The following is a 23,119-nucleotide window of genomic DNA, read 5'->3' as shown; positions in this document are numbered from 1 at the left end:
TCCAGGACACTCCAGACTTTTTTGTCCTGTTTTTCAGTCCTGGAGCTTTAGCATGGCATCTGTGACTGTGTTCGTTTCCCGTCATTCCCCAGCCTAGCAGAGCAGCCTCATAAAAACAGAGCATTTCGCTCAATCTTCAGGTGGAGGTTTGAACCCTGATCCACATGGACCCTCCTCTCTCACTTTTTGGAAACCCTAGAAGTCAGAAGCGTAGTGGTCTCATCAACCACAGGCAAAGTGAAGTATATTCCTTCTATTTGCCTTTGCCCTCATTCCCTATTTCATCCACCCAATCCGTTTTAAGGTTTAAAATGCTATTAAAAACATTCCATGTGTGGCCAGATCTTTTAGCCTTTTAACCTGGTAGGAGACGTAAGATGAAATGCCAGCTCTAAAGAGGCCCTGGTGGAGGCCAGTCTCAGTCCCGCCCCTTCCTGGAAGCAGAAATTTTCAGAGACGAGGATGACATTACTGGTTGTGCCCATCTGTAGCAGTCAGGGGTCTCCAGAGAAACAGAACTAATAGTGTGTGTGTGTGTGTGTGTGTGTGTGTGTGTGTGTGTGTATGGAGAGAGAGTTATTTTAAAGAACTGACTCATGCAGTTGTGGAGGCAGACAAGCCCAACATCTGTGGGGCAGGCTGGTCGACCAGAGACCCAGGGAAGAGTTGATGCTGCAGCTCAAGTCCAAAGGCAGCCTGGAGGCAGACTTCCCTCTTCCTCGGGGACCTCAGTCTATATTCTCTTAAAACCTTCAACTCATTTATTACATGAGACCCACACACATTACAGAGGAGAATCACCTTTACTCAAAATCTATTTATTTAAATGATAACCTCATCTAAAAAATTACCTTCACAGCTAAGTCTAGACTGGTGCTTGACCAAATAAATATCTGGGTTCCATGGCCCTGCCATGTTGCCATGCAACATTAACCCTCAGCCCACCTTCCAGGAGCACCAGCTATGACTGGTTGGGAGCTGGAGGCACGTGTGGAGGAGGCGACTGTCCTTCAGTGCTTCTCTCTCTGCATTCTTTACCTCCTGGATTTTTCTTCTCCTCCTTCACCTTTTCCCTTTCCCTTCTTCTTCTGGCGTGTGCCCTCCTTCCCTCACCCACCCTCCCTGCGATGGGGAACATTTGTGAAGTGAGAATAAAGAAGAGCAGCCCAGTGTGTGATTAATTTATAATGGAAGGAGACTAGGTCTTGAAGTCATTCAGACTGGAGTTCATCTCGCCCTTTTATGATCATAGACAAGTGAATAGAACACTCGGAGCCCCTGGCCACTTCTTTCTGAAAAGGAGGATAATGATGTTTATCTGATACAATTCTTGTGATGATTAAATGACCTAACATAGCCACAAGGATTCCCCTTGTTTCCAAGCGTTTGCCCATCTCCGAGTCCTTCTTAGAACAGTACTCATTTTGAACTCCTTCAGGCCTATGCGCCTCAACTCCCCATTAAGAGCAGATGAACTATTTGACTATGATTGTGAACCACTGTTTTTAATAAAAACTCCTAGTGAATGTTCTTGTATGTTAGTCTCCTTTGCTGTTTCTCAAACACGCCAAGCACACTTGTACCTCAGGACCTTGGCACATGCTGTCTCCTCTACATGGAGCTCTTTCCTCCGACAACTGCATGACTCAGTCCTGCCCATTTTCAGGTATCTGCTCAAATGTCACCTCCTACAGGGGCCTTTCCTGACCACTGACTATAAAACAATGTACTCTCTCACTTTCTGTTGTACTTGCTTTGCTTTATTTTTCTTCATAGTGTTTATCTGAAATAGATGTATTTTTTTCTATCTATACCTCCCACTAGAATAGTAGTTCTCAACCTTGGATGTTCATTGTATTCATCATGGGAGCTTTTAAAAATCCCAGCGCACGCTGCACTCCCGAACAATGAAATCAGAAACTCTGGAGAAGACACCCAAGCATCAGTATTTTATAAAACTCTCCAGCTGATTCCTAAGTGCAGCCAAGGTTGGGAACCAGTGCTCAAGGCTAGACCTTTACTACAGAGAATGTGAACTGGTAGCATCAGCATCACTCACCAGGCTCTCAGAGATGCAGGTGCTCGGCCCCACCCCAGACCCCCTGAGTCCAATTCTGCTTTTTGGCAAGATTCCAGATGATTCAGACAACATTGAGGTTTTTGATGCACTGCATTAGAATGTAAGCTAGTAGCTTCATTTTGCTATGTTCTTAATGCTAGAAAAATGCCTAGCATACAGTAAGCACTCACTAAATGAATGATGAATTACATTTGGAGATAGGGGAAGAAGGAGGTGATAAGGGAGAGAAGACAGAGAGAGAGAGGGAAGGAAAGACAGAGAAGAAAACAGCTTTGTCTGCCAAGTTCCCTGGGCACAGGTATAGTGTAAGCAGGGCTGCTCCTCCCTGCTCTCTGCTCCCAATAAAACTTACAGCCTGGTGTCCAACATCTTATGGGCCTGCCTCCAACTTGCTGTGCTTTTCAAGGTGATAGCTGACTAATCAGAGATATTGTGATAATGAATTGCCTAACTACCCAGCCCTGCTTCTTCTCTTCATGCATATATTTGACTAGAGGCCTGCTGAAGTCAATTAACCAATTAAGTAATAATTCAGTAAGACTTTATGAATTACCTACTACATCCATGGCTTAACATGGCTCACAAATCTAGAACCAAAGATGGAAAAGACTTACAACTTACTGTTCAGCAGTAGAGACAGTCATTTATAACTCGAGGCAAATGCTGAAGAGAATGTGGGCAGGATGTTGTGGGGGTCAGGACTAAGTGTTTGTTTCAGATTGGGGGTTCAGAGTAGACTTCCTGGTGGAGAGGAAAGGAGACATTTGAGTTGGGAACGTGAGTGGCTGGAACACAGGGCACGCGGCGCAGGCTCAGGAGTTTGGAGCGTAGCAAACGCAGAAGGCACTGAAAGTGTTGGAGCACAGTCATGTCTGTTTTGCAGAGATGACTGATGGCTCGAAGCTGATTGGAGAAAGGAGAGGATGGGTGTGTCAGAACCAGTTTGGAGATGATTACCGATAATATACTAGTCAGATGCCAGGGCCCTGATCTTGGGTAGTGCCAGTAGGATGTAAGATGTGGAACAAGTTTTGAGAAGTTTTTGCCAATGTGGAAGATTATGTCTTTGTTATTTTTGAACAAAGTTCTCTCTGATTATTATCAGTTGGGGATTTATGACAGCTGATTTCTCTCTGTAATTTTGGTCACATTTACACAATGTGACTTTTTGGGGAAGTAAAGGCTTTGCGTTCCTTGAAATATCTAAATTATAAGGGAATAGAGGAAAACCAACCCAAATCAGAGAATTCTATCAGATTTCTTCATTAGGTTTCTTTTAATAATAAATATTCAGTGTTTCTTCACATAGTAGGAGAGCCCAGGGAAGAACAGTGACCTTTGACCTAACTGTATCAAACTTACAATCTTGGTAAAAGGGAATCTGCACTCTGATGCAGAAAAGTTGAAGAAAGCAACGTCTTGCTTATTACCCGGGTGTTTAAAACCTTGTGGACCCACTTAGGTGGAGACTAGCTGTGATCTGGTGAATTGAGACTGAGTTCTGTCACCCAGGTGAGCTACCTGAATGAGTGGGATCCATCCAGACTGCTCCCCTTTCTAGACTGTCATTCGTATTAATATTTCATGGAAGTTGGCCCACTTTGGGCTGACATGGAGGACGTGGGCAGAGCGGGACTGGTTTCTCTCTTTCATCCTCTGTTCTGGAAATGCTCAAAGGAGGCTCAGGAAGACTGACTATTCAGACTAGCAGTGACTCCCTTAGACACTTCCATTTCTCTACCTGTGAAATAAGGGACCCAGTCGGGAGCACCACTCCCTTCCAGCTCCAAAATTCTATGATTTGCCTTTAAGGCAGTGAGTGAAAGAGCCATCTGAGCTGCTGTGTTAGGATTTGCTCATTTCTTCACAAATTGGTGTGATTCAACTTCATGTTCATAGTGTCCAGTTCTCTGCCCACCTCAGTGGCCTCAAAGCAGTTGTGCACAGTTCATAAACTGCTCAGCCACTTATCCAGGCTTATGAGTAGATGCAGATTCCTATCTCCTAGATCTAGAATGACCAGCTGGGTTTCAGTTCCAAAATTGAGAGGGCCAGTGTGGTAAGCAGCGAGCTCTCATCCGAGCAGATATTTCAGAAGGTGGTGCCAAGGTGCCTCTGGCCTCCGTGCACACAGGTGGACGGCATCCCCTGAGCCTCAGGGAAACCCTTTCCTTTCCCTGGCATTGCTCTTCCTGCACCGTGTACCTTAATGTTCTCCAAATTCAGCAGCGTCTGCTCAGCTCCATTTTCTTGCTTTCTGCCAGGAAGCAGGACCAGCTTGTCCTCTCTGCCCTCCCAAGAGAGGGCAGACCTGGAGCCAGGGGGGCCATGTTTTCAGTGCTAATGGCAATGGCTTCAGTTCCCTTATTTTATCACCGATCAGGATGTGCAGGCGGTGCTAAGTGACACAGCCCATAAAACATATCTACTTCCTGCTGACTTCATGGTTCTGGAGGAGAGGCCGTGCATGGGGATTAAGATAGACTGGAGCACCAAGCAGGACTGCTGTGGGCTATTTATTCATACTACAGAGAATAGCTATCCTTTCGAAGCTGTAATGCTATGGGGTGTGTGTGTGTGTGTGTGTGTGTGTGTGTGTGTGTGTGTACACACTCCGCACTGAAGAATAAGAAGCATCTGTTCATCTCTAGCTCTCAGGTCTGAGAACATTAATAAAAGCCTCAGCCTCAGTGCCTGCAGGTGATCACAAGACAGCTAGTGAAGCATTCAAAGAAGCAATGTCTTTGTCTTCTGGCTCCTTTAATAAAACTTGGGAACGCTTTCCTAAAACCACTTCTTAGAGAATCTAAGTGGGAAGAGTTCTGTGGCTTGCTGTTGATGCTCATCATTGGGAAGTTTGTATTCAGACAGACCCTGATATTCCCACCTGTTGTTCTGATCAGTGGGGTCTGACCCCGTGGGACTTGCTGCAGCAGCCCCGGCTGTAACTGGTGGAGTCTGGACTTTCATTAGAGAAGTAACGGCCTGGAAGTGGAATTGTCTCCATCTCAGCAAACCTCATCTCATGCAAATTGATCTCAAGCCAAAAAGAAAAGAGCAAATAGAATGTCAGCTTTTAAAACAAGCTTCTACAAAACATTGGGGAAAAGACTGTATAAATTGGAGAGAGAAAACAAGGCCCATAATCAAAGGTTTGAGACAGATTTGGGGAGTTTCTAAAAAATAGTGATCCGAAGTGAGCAGTCCTCGGTGTGTGTATTTGAGAAGCTCTTTCTGGTGGCACTGTTGTCGCCCCAATACGGGGCACCCTGTGCTCCCTCGTGCCCTTGTCGCCAGACCAGCTCCCTCCTCTCTGAAGAGCGATTATCCTTCAGACCTTGCCTTCCCTCCCTCATCCCCACCAGCCCAAAGCCTCACACCCAGCTTGACTGCATCCTGCTCCTATTGGCACAGCTTCCCAGACTTACAAGATGTTTTGAAGTGACCCTTTCGCTGGAGTTAACATGTTGGCAGGACCTGCTCCATCATTTGTGGCGCCCAGTACAAAATGAAAATGCAAGCCCCCTTGTTAAAAAATCACGAAGAACTTTAGGATAGCCACAGCACAGCGTTAAAACAGGCACAGGTGAGCTCACACAAGCACAGGGTCCCTGCCCAGGCCACACAAAGCCCTCCTGATGCTCAGCATCGTATTTTGCAATGAATAGGAACCAGTTTTAGGGCCACGGGACTCTCCAGCCCAGTCCCTGTGAGGGCCTTTGACACATCCCTGACCTGTGATTCAGAAGGAGTCATTCAGACAGGAACTGCCCAGGGTCTGGGCTTCTCTCTCTTCTGGAAGTTGGTGAGGCCGTGCAGAATGTGTTTGGTTAGTGCTTCATCCTGTCTGGTCGGGCAGTCAGTGTGGTTTCTCTGGCATCTCCAGAACTGGAAGCAGATCAGATTAAATGAAGGGTGTTGAAGGTACCCAAGCCTGGCCAAGCCGCCATCCTGGGAGTGAGCCTGCGGGGAGAGGAAGCTGGAGACTGGGCCACAGGCAGCCATGGTACTGGAGCCTGGGATCCCTGTGCTCCGGCAGGAGGCCCACACCTCAAGTTGGGAGGCACTGCGTGAGTATCTAGCAGCATATTGGGGTGCTTTGGTCAGGAAATACGGTCCTTGCCCCAACTTACTTTACAATCACTTTGGGCAATGGAAAGCGTATTAAAAATACAGTGGAACCTCGTTTCTCTAACTTGCTTCATTCCGGAAGGCTGTTGGAGAAGCGATTTGTTTGAAAACCGAATCATTTTTTCCTATTAGAAATAATGTACGTTGAATTAATCCATTCCATACCCCAAATGATTCCCTGTTTTAATCTTTCTTATATACAGTGCATGTCTAAAGAACTGTTTAATTTGTAAATAAGCACTTCTTTTCTTAAATTTATCAAACCACCCTCTACCAGCCGTAAACAAATTTTTCATATACTACTGCCTGGGAAATGTTATCACCGGCTAACCGCTTTTCCTTTATCTGATCAACAACAGCTTTTCTACCCATTCAATAACCTGTGATTATTGTTTTTTGAGCATTTCCACATCCTTAGCAACATCAGCACTCTTGATGGCTTCTTCATGTTTTAAAATTGTGCTAATTGTTGATTTTGCCAGCAACAAAAGCAATCTCTCCTCAGTTGCCTGAGAGACACTTTTTGTTGTGCTGAGGTATCAGCATGAAAGGGTTATCAGGTCGAAAACAAGTTTTGGTCTCAGTTTTGGTCGACAACCGAGACATTTTTTTTCCTGTGAACAACTTGGTCGAGAACCGAATTGTTTGAGATGGGAGATGTTCAGGAACCAAGGTTTGACTGTACCAACAAACATTAAACCCATGAAAGATACTGGTCCTCCAGGTCTGCGATGGACAGAGGCACTACGTGCTGTGGGCAGGAGAGGGAAGAGATTTTCTTCTCTGAAGGACAGCTGTTCTAGTGTTGCCTGCACTGAGATTATGTCCCACCAGCCCACCTCTCACTTACCAGGGATGGATGGCAAGGAAGGACTGGCTGACAAATAATGAAGCAAGACCTCTTTCATGTTACAGGACACTGAGTAAAGATGACTTTATCTATGGCCCAAACCAAGAGGCCTCTGTGTGTCTCACAGTAAGAGACTTCAGGTGCTTCTTTGGGGAGCTTGGGCAGAGTCGCAGGGAGCAGCCTGGCCAGCGAGGCTTGGGGAGGAGAAAGGCAAGTTCAGGCCCCCAAATCCACCTGTGGTGGGGCTGGGGAAAGGGACAGGGGCAGAAACAGGGGAATGGAATATGGGGATTAGATTGTCAACAGAATCGCTTCCCCCTTTCTTCCTTCCGCCTTCACACTAGACCATGCAGCTACTTCCCTCACTGAAGTAGGAAGTGGTCTTGCGGAGGGCACGGACTTCTGCTGCCTAAGCTTCCTGGAACCCTCCTGGCCCTGAGTCATGGGGAAGTGCAGACCTCTCCCACCGTGGCCTCGGGCTGCTGCCTGAGGAAATGTCTGGTTTACTAGTCAGAAGCTGTGGACAAGACTAGTGGCAGTCTGTACGGATTGGGCAGAGGGATGGAAGCTGGAGGTTATTTGTGCTAGTGCTGACAGCAGGAGAAAGAGTAGATATCTGAAGGTATTATGAGGAGCTTCTGAGGATGCCATCAGCATGTTCAGGTACAGCCTGCATCTTTAAGAGTCATAGAGAGAGAGCACTTGGCACAGCCATCCCCTGAATTAGCATCAAGAGCATCATCACAGAGTTCTGGGTGGAAATAAGAAGTCCTATCAGTGGGGCTGAAAGAGTATAGGTTTGGGGTAGGGTTGGGAGAATACAGCTCTGTGTTCAAATCTTAGCTCTGGTACTTACTAACTCCGGGACTTAAATTCTCTAAACCTCCCTTTCCCTATAAAATTAGGATAAAGATTTATTGCCACGGTGTTTTAGAAATAAGCAAGATAATATTTATAAGATATCCAGCAGGGAGTCCGGCACCCTAGAATATAGTAGGTGCCTAATTAATGTTAGGTTTCTTATTTTTCTTAGGAGAGTCAGCACGTATCCAGGCCATGGAAAGTTGGAATGGTGGGAAAAATCAACTGTCAGAATTTAAATGGGGTTCTAGAGATGTGATCACTTTTCTGAGTCCTTTTACCTGAATCAGAATTGTCCATGACCTTGGCATTTTTAAGAGTTTTAATATAAGAAGGATCATAGTTTATCTCTGTAGAGATTCTAGAATTTGAATGCTATGCTTCTGTTCACTTGTAGGCTGGACTGACACTGTAAAGTTAGGCTGACTTGACTGTGATAATTAGGGGCCGGAAGAGCATGGAGAATTGAAAACCATAGATAATCCCAGTGTCTCATTTTAGCCAATAACAATTCTTCTCCCACCAAGTCTACCAGAACTGCTAACAAGGAGAAAAATGGACTGGTTTGAGTTTCCTCACCTTTTCCTCTCCCCTGCTTATCCTTAGTAGAGGTGCTAATGAACAGTGAAATGGCCAAAAGGGGAGAAGCAGAAGGCTTAGGTAACTTACAAACTGGATGATCAGTTTGAATAATTGAATTAACTCGAGCAGAAAGAACAGACAAATCCACCTGCAATGCGCTGTCAGAAGCTAAATGAACACGCCAGCAGTAAAGCTTTCCTTTTCACCTTTCATTTTTAATCTAGTGATAGATATTTTGGGACACTGCATTTTATTGAATTGGGAAGCTAGGAAAGAGTTAAACCATTCTAAGAATATCCCAGGATTCTCACCCCCTTCCAGCCTTTTCACATCAGAATACCAAAACAGAGAAGACAAATTACAACTTCTCTGGAAATCAAGAGAATGGAATTTGTTCTCCCAAGCCTCAATCCTAGGCCATCCTCTAAACTGAGAGACATGGATAACCCACGTATTGTGATCTTTGTCTATTGCTGAGCGAGGCCAGTCACAGTGAGGTGAGGTACTTTATTATCTGTCTTCAATTTAGCCACTACTGTATGGAGAAGTGCTATAATGTAATCAGTGCTGTGGTGCTTGAACTTTAGTGTTCATCAGAATCGCCGAGAAGGCTTTGAACAAGCAGTGTGCTGGGCCCTTTCGCTAGAGTTTCTGATTTGGTAGGCCTGGGTTGGGATCAAGAATTTGCAAATCTCAAAAGTTCCCAGGTTCCAGGGACTGTGCCATGAGAACCACGGATGCAATAGATAAGAAGATGAGCTCTGAAATCAGACTACCTGAGTCTGAATCCCAGATCTTGCATCTGATAGTTGTGTGATGGGGTGGTTATAGCTTGCGTAGTATCTTCATGTCAAAGTTTCCTCATTTGTAAAATGGGAATACTAATATCTCATAGGGTTGTGAGCATTAAATGACTTAATACATGTTAAGCCCTTAGAATATTGCCTGATGTATCATAAGTATTCAGTATGGACTAGCATGACACAGTGATAGACTCCCTCAACAATGACTACAATGGCTAATATTTACTGAGCACTTACTATATGCCAGAGGACCCTACTAAGCACTTTGTAAGGTTATCACATTTAATACCCACAACCTTCTCCCTCTTTTCTTGTTTCTTACCTTCTCCCTTTCTCTTTCTTCTATTATTCCTTCCCCTTCTAACCTACCTTAAATTTTGTCTTGCTCTTCATAAACTATATTGTAAACTAAATTAATCAAATTCTAAATAAAAGAAGAAAATACACATTTGTTGTTATAAAGTGTGACCTTTATGAGTATGAGCTTTGGGTGGGGAGAGGTAGGAGATAAATGGTGATGGAGCGAGACTTGACTTGGGGTGGTGAATATACAATACAATATACAAATTATGTATTAAAGAATTATACACCTGAAACCTGTGTAAGTTTATTAACCAATGTCACCCCAATAAAGTTAATGAAAGAAAGAAAAAGAAAGAAGGAAAAGGAGTATGAGTTCATTGAGGATTGTCCCTGTCTTCATCCCAGTATCCCCGTGTGGTACCAGGCACGTAGTAGGAGTTTGGTGAATGTTTATTACAGGAGTCCTGTCATCCTTACAAATGAAACTGGATTCACCCATCAGGGTTCCCTCTGGTTCTTCATCCTGTCCTGGCTGACACATTGGTGGGTTTAGCCTCCGTTCTTTCTTTTCCCAACTGCGGGCATGGAAAAGTGGCATTGCCAATCATCTACAAAGCTTTTATTTCACTGGCTGCTACCAGGACTACCTTTCAGAATTTTTGTACTCCTTGGGACAAGGCCAGGTCGCCTTTCGAGCCTCCAGGAAGCATGTGGGACCCTGGTTGGGGAGGGTGGACCTGCACTCCTGAGGGTTCCTGGAGTGAGAGAGCCACCCTGTGCTCCCCGACCCAGCAGAATTGGCTCCCTCCTTCCTCACCCCGCCTTAAGGGATTCTGCATGTCAGCTCACCTGACTCTTGGTCTTACAGGGAAGTTGGCTGTCAGGTACTGTCCAGTTACAGCTGGTTTAAACTCAGCTAACCTCTGACTGCCTCCAGATCGCAAGCAGGTCAGCTGCCTGAATCTCATGTTACGCTCGCAGCTCGGGTTTCTCTTTGCCAGGTCCTGATCTGGCCAGGGCTTACGTCAAGGTCTAAGGTTTCCGTGTACAGCCTTCTCAGTGGGCAGCTCCTAGAGAGGGAGTGTGTGCTGAGAGTTCTGAAGGAGGAAGTTTCCTTCTGTGCAAGGCATGTTCTTGCGTCTTTAGTATTTGGAGCCAATCATGAGGACTGGATTGTGCCGGTCAGACCAGGAGAATGTACACTCAGGGGAAATCTGTAAACTCTGTGATGTTTCAAGGGTCCATGTTCACATTGTTTCTCTGTTTGCCCCATGAGTAGGTATTACACAAGCATTGATTAAGGTTCCACTATGAGCCACATACTCTGCTTGGTTCTAGGGGTCGGAGTAAGATAGACAAACCTGACCTTCAGGAAGCTTTTATGTCTGCTCTAAGCATCAGTGAGCAGAGAGGGTTGAGTTGATGACAAGAATAAGGAGTTGGGGGGGGGGGAGACAGGACTAAGGGATAATGATAAGCCTTAGTGTTAAAGTGTTAATAAAGAAAATGGTTAAGCTGTTCATGAAGTTATTTGTGGTAGATATGTATCTAGGTGTGGGGCTTGTCTGGCTGTGTGGTCCATCCGTGAGACCCCTGCAGGCTTCCGACCCCGTGCTCTGCCTTAGCATGAAGCCATGTCAGGGAGGCCTTCCTTCCTACACGACACCAAGGTCTGGGGTTGAGCTCCTCCGGGGTCCACAGAGAGGCCCTATTCTCCTGCCCTAGGGTTCTCCCACTTCCCACTGGGAAGACTGGAGTTTTGTGACCATGTATTTCTTCGCTCGTGAACTGGCTACCACTCCACTTCTGTCAAATTCGCCTTGGGTCCAGGCACATCTTTTCTCCAGGGCCTGTTCATTCTCTGCTAGGAATTGGCAGGGAGATTTTTAAGACTTATATTCTTTCTTTCTTATTTTTTTTTTCACTCAACACCTCATCTGGTGCTAAATACTTACATGTCATGCTGTGAATATGTGTGTGAATGGATTGGTCAGGATTCCAAGTTTGAGTTGCAAGAAAATTCTTTTGTATTGCAATGTACATGGCTTAACATGAGGAAAGGTACTGACAAGGACTTGGCAATCCTGAGGGTGTCTTTGGAATGACATTTGACTTTATAAGTGTTGACCTATTTTGTAACAGACCAGAATGGGGCTTCCCTTTTACCTACTATTTCTACAAGGTAAGTGTATTGAAGGTCTATCCCAAAGGCAATCTATATTTAACATTTCAGAATAGTGTTCTCAGGCTGAATTTAGATTTCCTCCACTTTGTCTCATAGGACTGACATGTGCACTCGTCCCTTAACATCTGATAGGCTCTCTTCTTTTGAGAGTTTGTTGCCTTTCCGTCTGACTCCCTCCAGTTGCCTCAAGGGTAAGCGAGAATTGTGCCTCACCATTTCTGTGTCCAAGTATGGGTCCACAGTTCCTCTTGTTGGTCCAGAGTGTGTACTCAGGAAATGCTTATGTACTCAAGAAGTGATCAGCTGAATGGATACCTTGACATGTGGGAGGTCTTCAGGGCATTCCAAATGGTGGAGGGATTTGTTGGGAAGGGACAGAGGGGAGATCAGTTGTATCCAGAACTCACAGTCGTTTCCTCAGGAAACATGACCAGATATTACTGCATGTGGGGGAAATGACGTCCTTGTTCGGTATCCTAGGCCACAGTTGTCATACTGGGTGCCCACTGTGTGCACAGCTCGTACATCGGACAGAAAACATGAAAACAACACGATTCTTCACAATCTAGATACTATATAAAACCAAAATAATTAAAAAGTACAAATGGGTTCAGGATTACGCATATGAGTACTTAGGCCAGAGAGAGGAAGAAACACACCTCCTGTGTGTTTAATAGAGCAATAGGAGCCTTGGACACACACACACACACACACACACGACTTCATCTAATCTGCACAGCCTTTCAAGATAGGCATCTTTATCTCCCATTTCCAGATGAGGAAACTGAGATTCGGGAGCCAGGTCACTTGTGCAGAATTACACAGCGAGTAAATGTCAGTGCCAAGATTTGAACTTTTCAGGGAAGAGACATTGTTATATTGTGAAGGGCAGGTAAACTGCAGGTGGGCAGAGGGGCAGAGCCCTGCCTTGCAGCTCTGAAGAGGTAGCCTGCCCTTGCATGTGTATCTAAACACCACCCCAAATGACAAGCTGTTGAATGTGGAGTTTGTCTGACTCCCCAGTAGAGAGTACGGCGAAGAAGGAGCCTTACAGACCACAGACATGCCTGCACCCCGTAGGCCACGGGGGCTGTTTGTACCCAGGCACAAGCCAACTGCACATCTCACAAAAGTAGCAGTTGGGACAGGGGCTCCATTTTAAAAACCATCTTCCAGGCCTTCTCCCTCGTAGTGGCAGTGTGCCTGGGAGCTTCCTGTTCCATTTGTGGTGTTCATGTTCCCTTTGATCGTTTTATATCACTTCGGTCCTCCTCTCCCTCATCTGTGTCACTCACGAAGTCATTTGAGAGGAATACTAATCCTCAAGAAAGACACAGAAAATAAGGGATAAGAGGAGCTGAGAAAATACAGCCTCAAGCACACTTGGAGCTGGTTTTCCGGTTAAGAGGTCTGAATAGGAGTGTGGCGAATGAACCTGATTTGCATCGTTACAAAAGGTGAAGAAACATACCAGCACATGTTTAATACAGGCTGCATCACATGTGTAGGGTAGAAAGTGAAGGGGCTTATGGTCTGCAGGTATGTGCACGGCACTACGACCGAGTGCCTTTCTGATGGCTCCATAGCAGCTGACCTGGCGGGAGGTGTGGGGATCTGTAATAAAGTACATGTGGCTTCTGTGCAGGCTTTTGTTGCATGTCCAGTCCTCTTTCAAGCTGGAATTTGTTTAGCACAGAGGAGTACATTAGGGGTGGATTATACACTAGCAAGCACTGGTATGTCTCACAAGAGATTAGTTCACCCCTTTAAAAACCGGATTTATTTATGTTGCTGTGGGTGATAGAGGAGATGGGGCTGGCCTTGAGGCTACCGGGAGATGCCCTTCAAAGTTAAGGGTATGGCACTAGTTTTTACTCTCAGATTGGATCATAAACATTTATCATTAAAGGGCACCATTTAAACTTATTTATCGGTTATTAAATGTTTAAACCACTTGTAAGGACTTTTAAAAATGGAGCCCAGCTACCTGTACCTTTATGCATGTGCTCACATAGTTGTTCCATCGTTGTTATCGATGTTTATTCACAATGCAATATTCTACTTTTAGCATTATTTAATATCAAAATAGTGATATGTAATATTGTATGTAGGGCTTTATAGTTTACAAAACATTGCGACATGCATTCTCTCTTATTTTGGGTGGCTCTACTTCATTCCACTGAACTGATCTGCAACAGTTTAAGGTTCTGTTTCTAAACTGAGTCTGCCTAAGTGTAGGAAACCATCACAGCCTTAGCCTTATCACCAGTTCCTGCTCAGGCAGGTAAGATCTGCTAAAGGAAGGAACAGTTGCCAAGTGGCGAGGTGTGCCAATTCGTGGCCTAGAAGGGGCAGCTGTCGGTTGAACTTTGCCCATGTTTTCAGGATTTTATCTGATCTTCTGGGTGTACTTGTGAGTGTGCTCCTGTGGGTGGGGGCATTAGGAGCGGAGACCTGTTCAAAGGCCCCATGCCTCTGGCTGGAGAATCTTCCTGAAGGTCCTCAAAGCTTTTGGGCAGCCATCCTGGAGCAGGTGGGGTTGGGTTGCGTGCACAGGGTCAGGTGTGGGTCCATGCCTAATAAATGGCCTCTCCCAGGCTCTGAGAGGGTTGTTCTCTGGGTCACCTCCTGTTCTATGAATGGAAAAGGACATGTGACAGTAGTAGCCAGTTTCCCGTCCTAATTCGGTGTTACTGCTGGCAATTTGATGTTTTCCTCCTTAACCTTGAGGCAGTCTCAGCATGACTGACTCATACCATGGGGAAGACAGTGGCCTTTGAACTCTTGGTTCCGTACAGTCTTGACCTTGGTTAGATACCATCTTGACCTCTGGAAAGAGCTGTGCTCAGGGCTACTGTTTTGTGAATTCTTCTCTCCACAAAATAACTGGAGTTTTTTTTAAACCTTACCTTTCTAAAGTTGAAGATCACCTCTTTTATAAGGAAAAATAACCATTTTCCCTGGGGTGTGCCAGGTATGTGGGTTAAAGCAGGAAGATGAGCTGTCCCAGGTTCTATCCTAGGTTTTCTGCTGATTCACAAAGGCATTGAATTTCTTTCCACCACTTTTTCTAGATCTGCAAAATAGAGAGGGAAGTTTAAGAACATCTATGTGCTACTGGGGGATTTTTCTGTGTAAGTGAGAATTATTATTGACACAGCCACAGGACTTGCTGCCAGCTTCAAGGGGTGCATTGTACTCTCTCTGGAAAGAGGCCAGCACTAATGATAGAGACTCAGTGCATTTGACTTTGACCTTACTTTTGACAACTCTTCCCTCACAATCTTTAAAAACACACTCCACCATTTAAGAGAACAGCCACAGGTCCTCAGCGAAGCCCGTGGTCTATGCAAGCCTTTGTACGTCTTTGGGATTATGGTGAGAAAACCCTATTCTTCATTTGCTTCCTGATATCTTGGCATTTTAGAAGTGTCTGGAAAGGAAAGTGGCAGAAAAGCAGCATAACCTGCTTGACAAGTCTTGGATAAACAGAGGAAGTCCAATAAGGCTTCTGGTCTGGGATTGCCAGGCTCAAAGAAGCCACTTAGAGTTGCAGGAAGGTGAGAGTCACTGAAGCCCAGAGAGCTTCCAGGAGGCCCACACGCAGGCAGGACCCAGAGTGCTAACCAAGGACGGGAGGTCCATTGCAGCCAGGGGGTGAGCTGAGTTCAATGACCGTGGACTCTGGGGAGGTGGCATTGTAACCTGAACTGGCCATGTCGCGGGGTGAATATCCGACGGTTGTTCCTGCTCTGTTGTCCTGTCCCCCTGTCATCGCAGTCTTCTGGACCCCATCCTTCGGGGACAGAGAACGGTGTTGGCAGCTCTCTCCACTGCAGAGTGTGGGTGCATTTGTGAGCTCGATTTTGATTTTCCTCTTTTATTGAGGGTACAACAATCAACCCATCAGAGTGGAAGAGGAAAGAGAGTAAGCCTTTCCCATGGCCCCCTGGTCCCACAGAATATTACCCTTCCATAGATATTACTTTATATTATTCAAATCATACTTCTAGAAACTGGGAAAAGGTGGGAGAATGTTTTTCCCAAATATGTATGACTACAGGGCAGCTTTGGGCTGTTCTTGTAAGACAGGGGTCCTCAAACTACGGCCCGCGGGCCACATGCAAATACAAATATTGTATTTGTTTCCGTTTTGTTTTTTTTTTTACTTCAAAATAAGATATGTGCAACAAAGGGGCCGGATCCGGCCCGCGGGCCGTAGTTTGCCCACGGCTGTTAGAAACTGGGAAAAGGTGGGAGAATGTTTTCCCCAAATATGTATGACTACTGGGCAGCTTTGGGCTGTTCTTGTGAGTAAGAGAACTATTGGCATGTGCCCTGGTGTAACCCCTCCTCGGTTCACATTGTTTCTACCCCATTCTAGGCCGAGTGCCTCCAGTGTATTTGGTGACCCAGAAATGGTGAAAGGGAGACCGCTTTTTGTGGCACTGCTCTTTTTGAATAGGAAGTACTGCCTGGGAGAAACCATGTAATGGTGAAATTTTATGTTGGGAGTGGCTTTCTTCCTCCACAGCAATAAGACTCATGCATAAATCTAAACAGGCACTTTTTGAGCTTTAGGATACTGTAATGTATGAAATAAAAACGTATTCTCCTTATTTAGCGTTGTATTATAAGCACTTAGCACAGTTTAACAACAAATTCTGGTACAAAATACAACTAGATGGCTGAATGAATGGGTGCTCCCTAATCAGGTGGTTTACTAGTGTACTCACCCAGAATGACATGTAGCCAGAAGTTAGGATCCTTATGGAGAAAAGTGAGTGCTGTTTGCTTTCCAATAATATTTGTGTATGAAAGCAAGGGCTTGCTAAACTAGAAGTCTTTGGAGGTTGTGAAATTCCCTGTTGTCATTCTTAAGAAGAGAAGAGAGAACAGATTCTCTTTTCTCCTACCTTCTTGGCCGATAAGGAAAAGCAAATTTCAGAAAAACATAGGACGGAACAGGAAGTGTTTAGAGGTTTAGTCATACTTGTTAGGTATGAAAAAGCCCCACTGCATTCTCATATTGTTTCTTTTATGGACTTAACACTTCCTACTTTGAGAATACCTTCCTCCCCAAGGGCTCAGCACCCTTTATAGTCATTAATCTTCATCCTGCTTCTTAAAAATGTCAACTGTTAACTACCATGTAGCTGGTGTCAGACCAGTTAAAACTTCCAGCTAAATGCATTTTATCTGCCTGGGTCCTTTCGCTCAGTTGAGAACGTGGCCTTACTGAAGGCAATAAGGGGACCTGCTTGTCCTGTTTCCCTGGGACTTTCTGGTTTTAACCCTGAAATCCCACATCCCAGGATCCCCCTCAGCCCCAGGCAAACCAGGACGGTTGGTCATAGCCAAGAAGGCGACCAGGGCAGGGAGAGAATCTTTCCTGCATAAAGAGAATCCTTCCAGCCCATAGTCCTTACCTTCCACCCGACCAGGTGCTTTAGAAATGGCGTAGGCAATAGTTTGTGGATGATGCAGTACACATTTTTAATGCCACCTGGTAGAAAAAGATTCAAAACACACCCACCGTCCTAGAGTTAGGGGAATTCGAGATTAAGTAGGGATATCTTTATGTCTACAAAGGAAAATTTCTGGTTTCTTGGTTTTTATTGTTCGTTGTTGTTTTGTCTACTCTGTCTCCCTTTACTCCAGTATACAGTGAAAAACGAAAACAAGAACTGATACCTACCTGATTTTTGAAACAAGAAGTGTGATTTCAGATACTTCTGTGGGTCTCAGATTTTTCATCTGAGAAATGAGGATACTGGTCTCGATTCCTAGGGCCCCTTTCTGTTCAAACTTAATATGAGGAAAGAAGCAGGAAGTAGGAAGCAGGAGAGGTCAAAAAGGAAACAGACTCCATCTTTTTGAATAAACTCTGCTCACAAGGAGGGCATTTTCCTTCAAGTACAAATCCTTCCCCTTACTCAGGGCATTTCCATCCACGATGTCCCGCCCCATGGATCTCTGACATCTTACACTGTGTCGTTTGCACGCACTGCTTTGTCAGTGTCAGGGAGGCAGTAGGCCGCCATGCTTCTCCAGGTGCTCCCTTCTTTTTCCTGCCGATAGGGGACCTGGAACAATCCTGACACCGGGCCTATATACATTACCCCGGGTGTCAGAATATCCAAATTGCCCCACTCCAGGTTTGCAATCATCATGTGAAACACTGGAACTTTCAAAAACTTTCTAACTTATTCTTTACTATCTCCCATGATTCCATGGAAGTACCATGTTCATTTTGTCAAAGATCCCTATTCCTCATTTTGGGGAGAAAATGTAGAAGGATCATGGCTCGGGAACCCGACCCGGCTTGATTCAACTCCTCGCACCACTTCTTGTATGACACTGGAAAACAAGTTCTTTAAGCTTGCTGAGACTTGTTTATTTATTTTTTCACGTATAAAACAGAAAGCTATCATATCCTAAGTGTCTGGCACATGAAAGGTGCTGAATATATTTTATTTACCTCTCCATTTTCCCTTAGCCCTTCCACCTACCCCAGGCTCCCTGACATGTCACCTTGTTTTCCTTCTTCCTCCTCTGTTTAATTTCTGAGGTTACCGAAAAGGTTACAAGTAAAGGAGAACAAGTACACGGTGAATAGGTTCTGATGGAATAATCATACCAGACTCTCCTCCTAACAATTCACATGAGCCACGCTGCCCCTGAGTGCTTATGGAACCAATTGGGAAGGAGGTGTCATTAACAAAGAACCAGTTACCTCCATGCAAGAAATGAAATGTGTGAAATGTGTTCATTATTAGAGCAAGATGGGCACCTTCCCCACCCCCACCCCTGTGTTCGATGGTACTGAGGGATTGATCTGTAAATCCAGGGGAAGCTGGCGTTGAAAGCCGGCCTGCTGCACCTATTGTAGCGGACAGCCGGAAAACCACTTGATGTTTCATGTGGTCACTAGCATGTTACTCAAAAGAAGAAAATGCAACTTTTCCCTTTGGACAGACCATGGGTCTTAATGTTACAGAAATTACCTTGAAATATCTCTCATTGAGTATCTACCCAGTCCAGACAAATGGATTATCTGGTCATGCCAGGACATGCAGACCTGGCAGTGGCCACTTCTCCTATAAGCAGCATCTTTATAGGAATCGAATCTTTTGATTACCATCTTCTCATCCCCCCCCCCCCCCCCGCCCCTGCTTAAAACCATGATTTGTAAAGGCACTCAAAAGCGATTTAAGCTCTATAACAGATTTTTACATGAGCATCATGTCTTTTTTCACATAGTTCTCTATGTAATTATGAGATATCTTGAGCCTGAGCCATGAAGCCATTTCAGAAATGACCATATCTATATGTGTGTATGTCTGTATGTCCTTAAGTGCTGGCACATGTACTTGTCATTGATAGTTATTAAACTATGCGCCAGGCCCCATGCTAACTTTTAATGTATTATCTCCTTCAATCCTCACAACCTTTAAAGTAGAGCCAGTGTTATTATCCATTTTATAGATGAAGCTATAGCTCTTATCCACCACTCTGCACTGCTCAAAAATATATTTAGAAATGAAGAAATCTAAGGGAAAGGAAAACATGTTCCCTAGATTCTAGTGTGTGTGTGTTTTGTGTGTGTGGTAACACGAAACTTTTGTCTCTGAAATGAAATTTGAAAGGCTCCATTCCTCATCTTTTCCTCAGTAGGAATGGGCAAAATGTCGTGGTAATTTATGGCATGTGTCCCAAAGGTGGCCCTTGTAGTGACACTAATTCCTGCTCACAAGCCTCCAATTCCACATGTTCCAGTGCTTATCTGCTGGTTAATCCACTTACCCCCTCTGAAGGCATTTGAATGGCCACCAACATTCACATGGCAACTTCTACACTAAAATACCTTCGAGATCAGCACAGAATGGAGGGTATGGACCTCCGATTAATCAAGCCTTGCTTCTTGATGCAGGTAGCAATTAGGGCAAGGGAGCTGGTCTTTGGACTACTACTCAGTGAGATGAGTTGATGTGTCACCTAATGTGATTTCTGGAGTAGTATGGGGTAAGGCTGAAAAAGGGTACACCCATCCCAGCACTCAAATATCCATGTAAGTCTGGTCCCCTTCAGAGTTTCAAAAGTAGTCACTTATAAGACAGTTGTACACGCCTTGCTTGGTGTCGTGGAAGGAAGGACCTAGGTTTTGTTGTCCAAAGGCTCTGGGTTCAGAGACTGGCCTGCCACCTGTTAACATTATGCAAGTTATATAACATTGCTGAATCCCAATTTCTTAGTCTTTAAAAAAAATGGGAATTAAAATGTATGCTTATTTGATTGCTGGGAAATTTAAATGAAATAATATATGTGCCTGTTACAGAAGGGTTGACTATAAATAATAGTTCATTTTCTTTCCCTTTAAAGTCACCCTCACCCCAGACTTGAAGTTCCTTAAAGAAGATTTTTTTTCTTACTTTTTTTTTTATCTCTATATTCTTAGCGTCTAGCAGTGCCAAGCGGGTATTGTTTGAATCAAAGAAAATGCTTTTAGGAAGGTCTTCAGATCATTGTTTCACTCACCAGTGATCAATTGTGTATCTACAGTGTATCAGGCACTGTGCTAGGGGAGTGGAGTCAATGACATAAATAGACTGTGTCACCACCTTTTGTAAGTCCAGCTGGGAGAGAAATACTACATGGGTAATTAGAGTAATGAACAACTTTGGTCCTCGACCTGAGCTTTAAATTTAGGAAATCGCCAACATCATTTGGCGTCAAATCTGATGAGTAAGGTTTTTGGTCAGATAAAAGAAATAGCAATAAGCCATTATTTGTAACTGGCTCTGAAAGTCCTAAAAGAGGTGTTTCTGGAGTACTTGAGGAATGATGGCATCACTGGAATAAGTGTAAGTACATTATAGAGCATTTTTCTTGAGAGGCAGCAGAGTGAATGGGGTGAGATCATAGTAGGTAAGGTATTCCAGGAACTTGGAACCACCTGGAATAGGCATAAGACAAGTCAAATAACTGGCTCATCGGGCAGTGAATGTGTCTCCTGGAAAGAAGTGGGAGATGGGGTAGTGCTGGCAGCTTGTAGCAAGATTTGTGTGTAGATGGTTGGACTTAAAACTTTGTCAATAAGTCACTAGATGGCCCTGGGGGAAAACACAGGACAAAAGATGAGTTTGTGTTGGCAGTAAGAAGTGCTGTGAGATTGTCTAATGAGGCTCCTTCATTCATTCAGCAAATACTTAACAAGTGGTGCAGTGAGCCAGCAGGCACCGCTCAGCCACAGGGATGTGGCGGTGAACAGGACAGCCAAGGTCCCTGCTCCTGGGGAGTTTTCTGCTAATGACAGCCTTCACCCCTGGGTGAGTAGGAGGTCTTGGACTCCAGTGTGGTTTGGGGGTCTAAGGGGAAGGGGAAAGTGAGGTAGGCCCCCAACTGTGGATGTGGACACAGGAACATCAAAGTCCAGGCTCCAGCAAACCACTGACCTGGAAACAAGGAACTGAAACTGAGGCCTAGATCCAAACTCAAGGTCAGGGTCTGCTGAGAAGGTCCGGAAAGCACAGACTGGGGAGGCTCGAGGAGAGGCAGGAGGGGAAGCCCTGAATGGGGTACCCACCGCTAAGCCCATGGGTGGGGAGGGAACTGCTTACAGCTGTGAGTCAGGGTGATAGAGTTGAAAACTTATAATCAACTGTAAGAAGTTTTCTAAACACCTCTCTTGAACTAGAAAGTGTTCATTGACAGTGAGTGGTTTGAGATGAGTGGGATATTTATTTTGGTTTTAGGATATTCAGAGTCATGCAGAGATTTTCATCTTATCAATATTTGTCCTGTCATCTTGGCCTAACACCCACAAGGCCAGCTTTTGAAGGGTAGACTGCTTTATTTTTTCAGTCTCCATGTCAGGATTGTTGTTGAAACCACTGGTGAGGCTTGACTGGTGATACTCTGGCGTGATTTTATGGCTTGGTTGGCGGACTGCTTTCTAAGGATGCAAAGAGAATTACTGCCCAATCAAGCAGTTTCAACACTTGAGTGAATATCAGATGATAAAGCCATATTTGTGTCATGGTTCTGTCACTGTTTTAGAGTTGTATTTTGCTTAAAAGAAGAAGAAAAAAATATTAATAACATCTTAATGCTTCAAACCTGTGGAAAAACATTTTTTATAGCAAGAAATTGAGTCTTTAAGTTCCAGTGGGTTGTTTTTTTTTTGAGATTGTTTTTGCCAAGGAATGAATAAATACGTCAGCAAAGACCTTCAGTAAGCTCTCCTCCCGCTTCAGAGCCACTTTGCACACAGACTTTATCATGATAACCAAGAGTTTCAGCAACATTAAAGGCAGAAGGTAGCTGGGGACAGATGACAACTTTGGGCTGAGGACTGCTAGCTCCCTCCAAGAAGTTAGGTGATTCATTCAAGAATCTTGTTACTCCTTCAACCTCAGTTCCTACATCTGTCAGGTGGTTTGTGTTTTTAGTGCTGGTGACATGACCCCAGGGTGTTAGGAGCATATGTCATTGAAAGACCATAACTGTCTTGATTAAGACCCTTAGCAGCCTCTTCACTAGTTTAGGGTTCTAAGATTTTATTAAGAAGTTAGCTGCTTGGAGTTCAAAGCATTTCTTTAAATTACAATCAGTTGATAGTTCATTGTGCAAAAACAGAGACCTAACCACCAGTACCAAGGTTACTTTGAGGAGAAAAAAGCCCTACATGTCGCACTCGCCACCTTAGAGTGGCACAGAGGCAGCCCTGACAGCCAGCTCGGGGATCATGCTCCTCTTCTAGAGAGAAGCGGCTGGATGGGGATTCATTCTTGAGCAGGAGAAGGGCGTCTGGGGCTTGAGCACAAGACAGCCTTCTGGGAGGGAGAAGGGGAAGGAAGGGCAGGTCAGAAGTGGAATGGGTTTCCATCCCTTCTTGCTTCTCCTTCATTAACCTTGTCTTGCTCCTGCTACAAGTGCAGCTAGTGCTGGGCACACGGGCTCCACGAGAAGCTACAGGAGGAGATGCCAGTCAGCCTTCCTGGGGGTGGGGATGGGGGAACTCCAGAGGCAGTTGGGAAAGAAGAGGAACCACTGCAGACACACCTGTCTGAGCGGTTTGTTCATATATTGGCCAGGTAGTCACCGGGTAGGAACTAACTGCCTGAATTATACTGATAATCTACATTTTATGGTTAAAAGCAGAACAATAGCAGTTACTCAGGAGGGAAGGACAGTTGGCAAATTGATTTGAAAAGTGTCTAAAAACCTGTTGTGAAAGATAATCATTTCATGTGTATCCTGACTTACTCTATTATTTCTGTCTTGATTTAAAACAGTGATTCTCAGCCTTACTTCTGCATATT

The 23,119-nt window shown here is 44.8% G+C and overlaps 1 protein-coding gene across 5 annotated transcripts in view; it reads left to right on the top strand.

Annotated features, from left to right (window-relative positions):
• ETV6 (ets variant 6) overlaps window positions 1-23,119 on the top strand; it is a 222,775-nt gene that overhangs the window by 53,577 nt on the left and 146,079 nt on the right. Inside the window, exon 1 of one of the 5 annotated variants that reach the window (XM_014540206.1) lies at window positions 5,974-6,150. The exons of 3 other annotated variants lie outside the window; for them this stretch is intronic. In XM_014540206.1, the coding sequence (XP_014395692.1) occupies window positions 5,989-6,150 (162 nt within the window). In that variant the 5' untranslated portion in view covers window positions 5,974-5,988. Of the gene's footprint in view, window positions 1-5,973; window positions 6,151-20,959; window positions 21,125-23,119 lie in introns of those variants that run through there. One more of the 5 variants, XM_014540207.1, reaches the window with a different exon arrangement.

Source organism: Myotis brandtii, unplaced genomic scaffold (assembly GCF_000412655.1).
Source record: "Myotis brandtii unplaced genomic scaffold, ASM41265v1 scaffold237, whole genome shotgun sequence".
In the NCBI taxonomy this organism is placed as follows: Eukaryota; Metazoa; Chordata; class Mammalia; order Chiroptera; family Vespertilionidae; genus Myotis; species Myotis brandtii.
Note: the sequence above shows the minus strand (reverse complement) of the source record. Positions and strands in the feature narration are given on the sequence as shown.